The sequence below is a fragment of the Musa acuminata genome, chromosome BXJ3-5 (genome assembly GCF_036884655.1).
Source record: "Musa acuminata AAA Group cultivar baxijiao chromosome BXJ3-5, Cavendish_Baxijiao_AAA, whole genome shotgun sequence".
NCBI classification, from domain to species: domain Eukaryota; kingdom Viridiplantae; phylum Streptophyta; class Magnoliopsida; order Zingiberales; family Musaceae; genus Musa; species Musa acuminata.
Genome location: NC_088353.1, coordinates 5,183,310 through 5,195,052, shown reverse-complemented (window position 1 = coordinate 5,195,052; position 11,743 = coordinate 5,183,310). Strand labels below are relative to the sequence as shown.

General features: G+C 42.1%; 1 protein-coding gene across 1 annotated transcript; it reads right to left on the bottom strand.

Moving 5' to 3' along the window:
- LOC135639159 (probable leucine-rich repeat receptor-like protein kinase At1g35710) lies at positions 1 to 4,945 on the bottom strand. Its single transcript, XM_065152950.1, has 3 exons — positions 2,011 to 4,945; positions 1,599 to 1,875; positions 1 to 1,363 (listed from the first exon to the last, which is right to left on the bottom strand). Exons 1-3 carry the CDS (start codon positions 4,943 to 4,945, stop codon positions 1 to 3), a joined length of 4,575 nt encoding a protein of 1,524 aa, XP_065009022.1.
- Positions 4,946 to 11,743: the final 6,798 nt, after the last annotated feature.

Genomic DNA, 11,743 nt, shown 5'->3' with positions numbered 1-11,743 from the left:
TCAACATGTCCTACATGTTAGAAGGTCTAGCGCTTCCAGCCGAGTTGATTGCCCAATCTCAGATGGAATTGTTCCATTTAATCTGTTGTTGGATATTCTTAAGCTCGTCAAGTTTGAACAACTTCCCCATTCCGATGAAAGCATTCCAGATAACCTGTTGTAGCTCAAGTCAATATATCTCATATTAGGATAGACTCCAAAGTGATCAAAGAGGTCTCCGGTGTGGTTGTTCCTGTCCAATCGAACCCGCACTAGGCTTGAACAGTTTCTCAAGCTCTCTGGTATCGGCCCGTGGAACTTGTTATAGGCTGCGGTGAAATGCTGAAGCTTTCCTCCTCTGCATACATCTGGTGGCAGATGCCCAGAGAGGTCATTGTATGCCAGTTTCAGAGAAACCAAGCTCGTAAGGTTTGGGACCGATCCGGAGAGACTATTATTGATCACTGATAGTTCTTCTAGACTTCGATTTGCAAAAGATGGTGGGATGCAGCCGGAGATTTGGTTATTGCTGAGGTCTAATAGTATCAGAGAGGTCATGTTAGCTAAAGTAGAAGGGATGGGACCGGAGAGTTCATTATAAGAAAGGATCAGGTTCCTTAGTCTAGCTAGATTTCCCAGGGTGGAAGGGATGAAACCAGTCAATAGATTATGTGATAGATCTATGTCTCTCAGCTCGACTAGATTGCCTAATTCAGCAGGAATCGTGCCAGAGATGTGATTGTTGAAGAGATAAAGTGTGCTAAGCTTCGAAAGATTTCTTAGGGAGAGGGGGATGGAACCCAGTAAACTATTATGAGCAAGTACTAGATTTGTCATCTGGACAAGATTCCCTACTTCATGAGGAATGGACCCAGAGAGGTGATCACCCCAAAGATTCAACTTGATAAGCCTAGTCAAGTTACCCAAACTGGCAGGAATTGAAGCCGTGAGAGTATTATTGGAGATGCTCAAGACAAGAAGGTTTTGGAGATTTGCCAGCGTTGGAGGAGCGGATCCATATAAATGATTCAGAGAGAGATCCAACAAGGAGAGTTGAGTCAAATTTCCCAGGCTTTGAGGAATAGATCCCGTGAGAAAGTTGGCCGAGAGATCCAACTCTTGGAGATTCTGGAGATCCCCTATTTCTTCAGGAATGCTTCGTGAGAAGCCATTTCCAGACAGGATGAGGAAGACGGGGCTTGTCATGTTGCCTAACGAAAGAGGGATGGAGCCACTAATCTTATTTCCACTGAGATTTAAGGATCTCAGCTTCGTGAGAGAACTGATCCTGGCTGGGATCGTCCCCGTGATGTCATTTCCTTGGACATCAAAAGAGATGAGCTGAGAGAGAGTGGCGATGGTGGGAGGGATCTGCCCGCTGAGCCTGTTGAACGCAGAAAAGAGATCGATTGCCAATCGATGTTTTTATTAAACACGCTGCAGAATGAAACCACTAATAAAGCAAGCCACACGGAAACAAAGTCTACCGATCCTGACCAAAAGAAGCATCGGGGCACAGAGGAGTACATATAGATCATATCTCCACGTTCATTAAGTCAGAAAACTTCAATGCATCAATAGATCGGAGGCTTGGTGGGGGTGTTCTGACCACCCATAACTTGTCGGAGACCTGTTTCATTGTCGGGCGTGATTCAGGGTGGTTGTCCACGCTACGAAGAGCCAAGCTCAAAACTGCTACTACTTCATCCGCAACTTGACCCTCAGGAACGGGTAGACGTCGGTCTAATACATCTTTCACAAAGCTATCGTTGATCGGTGAAGACAACAGAATGGAAATGAGCACTTCTCCATACTCTCCCATCAGCAACTCCAGCGTCACCACTCCGAAACTGTACACGTCGCATTGGGTGGTCACTCTCATTGTATATGCAAGCTCTGCAGACAGCAAGAGCCAATGATCAAACCGCCAATCCATAGAGATCTACTCCAAGATATAATTTGAAGATGTTCTCAATTGCAGGTATTCTTAATTTGCACAAACTACGAGATCTGAGAGAGAGAGAAACTTACCTGGTGCTAGGTAACCCCGTGTGCCTGCAAGCATGGTCCAATTTGATGAATCCGGCTTCAGTAGTCGAGCAATTCCAAAGTCGGAAACACAAGCCTTGAATTCGGAATCAAGTAGGATGTTGTTGCTGGTAATATCTCGATGAACGATAGGCGGTGTGCAGTCATGATGCATGTAGAACAGAGCACGAGCAACATCTTTCACGATGGTCACCCTCTTCACCCAGTCCAATTCAGCTGCAGTCTCGCTTCGGAGGACAGATCCCAGACTTCCTCTCTCCATGTACTCGTACACCAGAAATTTGCGACGGGGAGAGGAGCAGAACCCGTAAAGCTTGACGATATTGCGATGTCGAATTTGAGTAAGAGTTTGTATCTCAGTTTGAAAGGGTTGCTCGTCGCATGCACCTTCAGTGTCTGGTAGGTGAATCTTCTTCACCGCTAGCAGTTCCCCACTTGCTAACTCTGCTCTGTAGACACTGCCGTATGCACCGCTTCCGATACAGTACTTGGCATCGAAATCTTCGGTGGCTTCGATGATGCCCTTGTATACATCTCTTCCAACAAAATTCAATATACAGAATGCACCTTCTTTGATGTGATTATTATCAACAGGTACTGTATCTTTTTCTCTCTTGCGGAATGCTCCAATGAATATAAACAAGAGAAGGAAGAAGACCACAGAAGCAATGATGGCTACTATTATAACAATTTTGTGGCGCTTGCTTCGGTCGTCTGTTGTTGGAGTACCGAGTGAAACACATGGAGGCAATCCTTGAACAACTCCACACAGATCATTGTTATGGGCCAACCACTCTGCCGGGGCTCTTCGGAAAGCTGGGCTATCAGGAACAGGGCCGTCCAGTTCATTGTAGGATACATCTACGGTAGACAAGCTCGTCATATATGTTAGCGAAGATGGAAGATGACCCGACAAGTAATTATGCGATAGATTCAGGCTTTGCAGCATCACCAATTTGCTGAGTTCGAATGGAATCTCCCCTGTTAGTGAGTTCTGGCTGATGTCAAAGGTGTCTTGAAGGTACACCAGATTACCAATGGCCAAAGGAATGGTTCCACTGAAGTTGTTGTTGTTAAGCTTCAACGATCGGAGTTTCATGCAGTTGCCTAATTGATCTGGGATTCTTCCTGCCAAGTTGTTGGATGAGAGATCAAGCAGTTCAAGATTGGACAGCATTCCAATCTCCAGAGGGACATGGCCGACGAGTTGGTTGTTGCCCAAGCTCAGATTGTAGAGAAGGGTTAAGCTGCCGAAGCTCTTTGGGATCTCTCCTTGTAGGTAATTGGAAGAGAGGTCCAGCTCTCCCAGTTTCGTCAACTGCCCAAATTCGGTGGGTATGACTCCGGTGATGTTGTTATTTGAGATTCTGAAGAGCGTCAGATTGTGCCATTTTGCCCAGTCTGGTGAGAGTGCACCGGAGAGTAGATTGAAGCTCAAATCCATATAATAAAGATGGGGATACACTCCAAGACATTGAGATACATCTCCCGTGAGTTTATTGTGTTCAAGACGGACCCTTTCAAGTGTCGTACAGTTTTTCAAGATCGTGGGAATGAGACCTTGGAAGTTGTTCGTATCAAGAGTGAGGTACTTTAGGGCTCCATCTTTGCATATGTTTGGGGGTACATAACCGACGAAGCTATTATTTGACAGCTCTAGATTTGTCAGTCCAGTAATGTTGTTGATCTCCATAGGCAAAGGTCCAGACAACTTATTATCGAATGCATGTAGTTCTCTGAGTTTGCTTAACTTGCCAACCGATCGAGGAAATAAGCCTGAGAGCTGGTTCGTATCCATGTATAAGAATTCTAATTGGCTCATGTTTCCAATAGAGAAAGGGATAGGACCAGTCAAAAGATTTGTTGAGAGTTCGAGATCAGTAACTTCAATTAGATTTCCAATCTCAAGAGGAATAAAATCAGATAATTGATTCCCCCAAAGATAAAGGTTATTTAATTTGGTCATATTTCCTATTGAGGAAGGAATCGAATTTGTTAATAGGTTTCCCGAGAAATCGAGATTGATAACCTCAACGAGGTTTCCAATCTCAAAAGGGATAGGACCTGAGAGTTGATTTCTCCATAGAAAAATTGATTGTAGCTTAGTTAGGTTTCCAAAAGAAGAGAAAACTCCACTCGTTAGATTATTATTAGAGATTGATAAGTAAATGAGATTAACTAGATTTCCCAATTCTCGAGGTATGGCTCCAGTTAACTGATTTTGGTAAAGACCCAAGTGGTGTAGCTTTGTCAAATTTCCTAGACCAGAAGGGATTGAACCAAATAGGCTATTGTCCCCGAGATCCAGATACATCAACTCGTGGAGCCTCCCTAACTCCTTAGGAATGACACCCACAAGCTTATTATTGTCCAAGTGCAAGGACACAAGACCGGTGAGGTTGCTCAGAGATGGAGGTATAGCACCAATCATTTGGTTTTGGCTAAGACTCAAGAATTGGATATCTTTCATGGAGTCTATCTCAATTGGGATTTTGCTTGTGAACAGATTGCCAGTGAGATCAAGAGATACGAGCCTGGAGAGAGCCGAGATGACCGGAGGAATTATCCCACCAAGCTGGTTGTACGAGAGATTGAGATGGAGGAGCGATCCCAATGCCGAGAAATCAAGAGCATCAAGTGGTCCTGCCAACTCCATGCTCGGCAGGGATATCTCGGTGATCACCGCAAGCCCTCTAACTGTGACAGGGTAATTGCATGTAACTCCGGTCCAATTGCAAGGACTAGAATTGAGGTTCCAAGATCTCAGGGATTGACGACTCCTAAGAGTGGCTTTCCAGTGGAGCAATGCCCTCCCTTGGGATCCGAGTGAAGCTTTGACAAGAAGAGCACGGGGAAGCAATAGCAGCGGTAGCAACAAAGTGGCACAAAGCAAAGTTTTGTGAAGCTGAGATGCCATAAGTGCAGAATACAGCAAGACAAGAAGGCGAATAGTTTTTTTTGTGTTATATGGTAGTTGAGCAAAGAGGTAAAAGTATTTATATGTGATACAGATCAATATTATTGGCCAATTCTCTCACTGCATGCGTGCATCGGCCACTAGAATTCCACAACTATTACTCGAAATTCCATTCTGATGATGATCATGACATCCTGTGGTATGCATGCTGCTTAGACTTTTCCTCTCCTAAATATTTTTGTCTTTGGCATCAAAATTACTTTTTTTAAACACTTATTAAACGAATCATACAGCGATGTCACAAGTCCACGGAGAGGTCTACGGGATGGGAGATGAGGTGGTGAATACTATACCATGTTATGTAATGTATCGTAGTGTCCACTAAAATTAAAAGATACAAATAGAGAAATCAATGTGTAGTGTATCTCAGGTCGTGTTAGACGTGCCACTCTTGCCACCTTGATTCTCTTTTGAAGTAACTTTTTTTTGTTGTGTAAATCACAAAATGTTGATATATTACCAATCAAGTGGATATGTGAGGAAGAAAGATATTTTAGACAGGAATTTTGGTGGGTTTGTATCTTCCTATATCAGCAATTAAGTTGATAAGCTATGCCAGAGACTACTATGTTGAATTATATGTTTTCCCTTTGATCATCAATTTTTTCTTCTTTTTCTTAAAAAAAATAATAACTCACCAAATTGAGTACATATGTTTCCCTTTCGTTGGGAAACATATATATATATATATATATATATATATATATATATATATATATATATATATATATATATATATATATATATATATATATATATATCACAAGCTGATACTTCTCAAGTCAACTCAACTCAACCATAGGGATTTTTCTAGAAAGTTGCTAGGTACTCGTTGTATGAGAAGAAGACAAAAGGATTCATACGAAATGTCAAAACTATAGTTGAGACGTATTACTTTTGGAGTATATCAATCTTGTCCCAAATATGAGTGATAATGAATGAGATTTGAAAGATGAGTCAAGATTTTAATTGAACTGATATTTGCTTGTGGTCAAATTATTAGAAAGATGTCACTATCCATGGAAGATTTATGGATGAATACGTTTACCGTGTCATGTATGGTATCGTACTGTTCACAAAAATTGATTTATGGATGAATACTTTTACCGTGTCATGTATGGTATCGTACTGTTCACAAAAATTGAAGGATGCAAATAGAAGAGGACCACAAGAATTTTGATGGTTTTGTATTTTGCTATGTCGGCAGTTAAGTTGATAAACCGTGCAAGAGGACGACTTCTACGTTGAATTATATGCTTCCCCTTTGATAGTTAATTTTTCTTTCTTTTTCTAAAAAACACTAGCAACTCATCAATTTGAGTACAAATGTTTTCCTTTTGTTGGGAGATTAAATAAAACTTAGAATACTTGCAGTCAAATCTCGTCTTGGAAAACATGTTCGACTTGTATAATGTGTTGTCCAGGTCAAGTCAACCATTCAGAGTATATATATATATATATATATATATAGCATTCGTCAACTTCTACACATTTTTCTAACAATGTCAAAATTGTAGCAAGTGACATATTATTTTTGAATATGAGCGGTCATGAATGAGATTGTAAAGACGAGCCAAGATTTTAATTAAATTTATATTTACCGTATTGTCACGGATAAAGTTTTAAATATGATATTTAATATAATACTTATATATGTCCGTGTATTTCTGTTTTTTGATGCTTTGCACAGCACGTAGAGGAACGGTCGAAGGCTTAATAGCCTCATTTTAGTTGGTTTGATAGCCTTCTTAGGCTTGTAAATAAAGGTTGTGTAATGTTAACACTTGTGAGAGATATTCGGTTTGTAGTGGATAATTTTTATCCTTTGTTGTGTAACCGTTTAGAGTTTGTAAAATCTATTTGTAATTTGCATTGTCTATGAAATGTTTTTAGAAATATTTGCTTGTGGATCCCGAGTGAGATGATTTCTCTAACTCGTTTTCTCTTTTATAGGTCCTAAGGGACCACGGGAGGTTTCAGGGAGGCTGACCTTTGCAGACAGACATTTAAGGTGCCGCACAACTTAGGAAAAACTAGCTATGTCCATGGCATATGGTATCAGAGCGAGACAAGCACTCATAAAAACACTTAGTATGTAAATGTGGAGGACCTAGCGGAGCTGCTTTGAGGGCAATCAGCACACGCACAACCGTTTAGGTGAAAACTGTTGGGAAATCATGGGGGGCGACATCATATGCGTAGCGGAAGAACAAGAAAACAAAAATCCCCGATTCCCAAAAAGATGTTCGTCGTCGTGCGAAGATTGGTGCACAAAAAATCCGCAAAACACAAAACTGCGTATAGAGATTGTGTTACCTAGGGAGATCGTATATCCATGTTTCCTTGCAGATCCTTAGGAGAGGGTGAAGGAGGTCAAGCGTCCTCCTCTCTAGCGGTGATCCACACAGCAGGGTTGCGACGACGCTCCTCAAAACTCCAGGCCTACTCTGAGGTGGAGAGGGAGAGGAGAATAGGAAGGGCAAGCAAAGACTCTAGCCTATGAGGCTGTGAATCCCTCCTATTTATAGAGATCCCGTGTCAAACCCTAATGGGTCCTTCCCTAGTGGGTATTGGATCTGCATCCAATAAGATAAGGGCTCCGTCGGATATCTCATGTCCGAACCTCTACTCATCGCAATGCCTACCATATGTGTGTGACCCTCTAGGCCCAATATCGAGCTGGCCGTGAGTCATACCTGTCAGAACTCCTTCTAACTCAGTGAATTATTATCTCTGTAATAATTCACTCGACTCATCGACTACGGACGTACTAGGCCACTACGCCGTAGTCCCCAGACGATACAGGGGAATCCAATCCATTGGACCTGTCTGTCCTCAGTTATCGTGTACCTATAGTCCTTCATCCATCTAATATACCAGAGACCGTATATCGAGCATGGTGTTGTCAGACCCACACAGTTTCTACTCGAGTCTCGCTCTAATCGGATTCTTCCAGAGAACTCTTTCTCTCTCAACCCGAATAACCCTGGCCAAGGATTTATCTGAGCAAGAACACATGGGATATTCCTCTCATGACGCCGAGAGTGGATGATCCTCTATCGACGCTCAATAGCCCTCGTAAGGTCGACTACCACTCCCAATGACCAGTTGTACTAGATCTGGGACAGTCAAACCTATAAGTCTGGTATCAAAGAGTGGAGCACTTATACAGGACATCCTTGGTGTCTCAAGTCTAAGGACCAGATACACCACTAAGACTACGGAATCGCTGTCTGATAATAAGGCATCATCAACCATCCAGCATTCCGTAAGCAGATCAATCAGTGAACTCATTCTCCAATGAGCACCTGTACTGTATCCCTAGTGTCCCTACACGAGCAGCTATGAGACCAGCTGCATCCATCATATGGACGGGTATACAGCACACCAGTCTATCCTGTTATCACGATGTCCCTCTCGAGTAACCTATGACCGGGATTATTTAGGATATGTGTTTGAAGGTGAATCGATCTCATTATCGTGATCTCATCACGATCTGATTCCCATTGCACAAATCCAAGGACATCACAATATATATATGCATTTATGCAATAGTTATAAAGTGATATACGCCAAAATATAATAAGCAAAAAGATTCTGTATCAAGTCACACGTGTCATCACTCACGTGATTGGCTTGCTGGGCACCTATGACTAGCAATCTCCCACTTGATCCCCATCAGACCCCTGTGACGCTCAAAGATAATCTGAGACAACGGCTTTGTCAGTGGATCTACAATGTTATCTTCGGATGGAACTCTTTACACTACTACGTCTCCTCGGGTTACGATCTCTCTTATAAGCTGGAACCTCCTCAGAACACTTCTGATGAGACCCGGGTTCCCTTATTTGAGTAATCACCTCATAGTTGTCGCAATATAAGGAAGTTGACTTGTCGCTATCTGTATCGACTCCCAAATCTGTGATGAACTTCTTCACCTAGACTCCCTCCTTTGCTGCATCTGATGCAGCAATGTACTCCGCCTCTGTGGTCGAGTCAGCAGTGGTATCTTGCTTGGAACTCTTCCAGCACACTGCTCCTCCATTCAAGGTGTACATATACCTTGAATTCGACTTGCTATCATCGACATCAGACTGAAAACTTGAGTCAGTGAAGCCTTCAACCTTAAGGCTATTACCTCCATATACTAGTAAAAGATCCTTAGTCCTTCTCAAGTACTTAAGGATACACTTTACTGCTTTCCAGTGCTCCAAGCCTGGATCCGCCTGATACCTGCTCGTGACACTCAGGGCATGCGATATATCAGGCCTAGTACATAGCATGGCATACATGATATACCATATTGCTGAGGCATAAGGTATCATATACATGTTCGCCCTTTCTTAGAATTTTCAATGCCAAACCTTTTGACAATGGTTTCTATGTACCTGGACTAGGACAAGCCAAGCATCCTCTTGGATCTATCTCTATAGATTCTAATCCCCAAGATATAGGATGATTCCCCTAAGTCCTTTATCGAGAAGTGTCTAGATAACCAAGTCTTTACTATGGATAGCATTCCTACGTCATTCCCAATGATGAGGATGTCATCCACATATAACACCAAAAAGGTAATAGCGCTCCCACTTACCTTCCTGTATACACAAGGCTCATCTTCGTTCTTAACGAAGTCATAAGATCTGATTGACTCATCAAATCTTATGTTCCAACTTCGAGAAGCTTGCTTTAGTCCATAAATGGATTTAAGCAACCTACACACTTTATCTGGGCAGTTCTTGGACACGAATCCCTCAGGTTGCATTATATACACCTCCTCCTCGAGGTTCCCATTAAGGAATGCGGTTTTCACATCCATCTGCCAGATCTCATAATCATAGTGTGCTGCAATAGCCAATAGAATTCTGATGGATTTTAGCATTGCTACGGGTGAGAAGGTTTCGTCGTAGTCAACACATTGCCTTTGACGATACCCTTTAGCCACTAGCCTTGCTTTATAGGTCTCTACTTTTCCATCTACTCCGATCTTTTTCTTAAAGATCCACTTGCAACCGATGGGTACAATACCTTCGGGCGCATCAACTAGGTTCCAAACCTTATTGGAGTACATAGAATCCATCTCAGAATTCATGGCTTCTTGCCACTTCCCGGAGTCTATACTTATAATAGCCTCCTCGTAGGTCTGAGGATCAATATCCTCAGCATCCTCTCCTCTAATATGTCCCACATATCTCTCATGAGGATGAGACACTCTATCAGACCTGCGTAAAGTTAAAACTTGTGTATTATGTACCTGAACAGACTCGGGCTGTAGAGTGGTGCTTGAGCTTGGTTCTCTAACTTCGCTCAACTCTATCATTCTCCCATTGTCTCTGCCAAGAATGTGTTCATTCTCAAGGAACACTGCTCTCTTAGCTACAAAGACCTTTTTGTCCTCGGGATGATATAAGTAATACCCATAATTTTCCTTGGGGTACCCCATAAATATGCATCGCTCTGTCCTTGATTCTAACTTATCGGGGTTGTGTCTTTTAACGTGGGCTGGGCAGCCCCAAATCATAACAACCTTAAGATCAGGCTTCTTCCCTTTCCATATCTCATATGGTGTAGACATTACCGACTTAGTTGGAACTCTGTTCAGAAGGTAAGCTGTGGTTTCTAAGGCATATCCCCAGAATGAGATGGGTAGGTCAGCGAAACTCATCATGGACCGTACCATATCTAATAAAGTATGATTTCTCCTTTCAGAGACACCATTGAGCTGAGGTGTGTAAGGAGGTGTCCATTGGGATAATATCCCATGGTCCTTGAGGAACTGAGTAAACTCTGTACTTAAGTACTCACCTCCTCGATTTGATCGAAGAGTTTTGAGACTCTTTCCAGTCTAGTTCTCCTCCTCATTCTTATACTCTCTGAATTTCTCAAAAGCCTCGGACTTGTACTTCATTAAGTACACATATCCATACCTTGAGAAATCATCAGTAAATGTAATGAAGTAGGAGTAAACTCCAATTGCATGAGTTGACATGGGTCCACATACATCACTATGTATGAGTTCCAACAACTCAGTGGCTTTCTCTCCAGTTCCACTAAATGGAGAGTTGGTCAATTTTCCACGAATGCAAGGCTCACAAGTTGCATAGGACATATAGTCGAATGGATCTAGATATCCATCATTTAGCAACTTTTGAATCCTTCTTTCATGGATGTGACCTAGCCTATAATGCCACAGATATGCACTGTTCAACTCATCTCGTTTCCTTTTGGACACATTTACATTCATGATATGTGGAGTGGTGTCTAACATAAATAAACCATTATGCAATGTTCCTTTCGTGATGATCTTATCATCTAATAATATCGAACAACCATTGTTCTCAAAAATAAATTTATATCCACTAACTATTAAACATGAAATGGAGATAATGTTTTTGATAATAGAAGGAACAAAATAACATGCATCTAATGCAATAAAAGCTCCACTAGGCAGATGTAGGGCGACCTCGCCAACAGCTAATACAGCAACTTTTGCTCTATTACCCATCTTGAGGTCCATCTCGCCTCTTTCAAGTCTCCTAGGCCTTGCCAGAACTTGCAACGAATTGCATATATGATAAGCACTACCGGTATCCAATACCCATGTGTTATCATAAGATTCTAACAAATGGAGAATGATCATGAATGTACTTGAAGCTTCATCAAGCTTTTGTTTCGCCCTTTCTGCAAGGTACTCTTTGCAGTTTCTCTTCCAGTGCCCATCTTTACCACAGTGGAAGCACT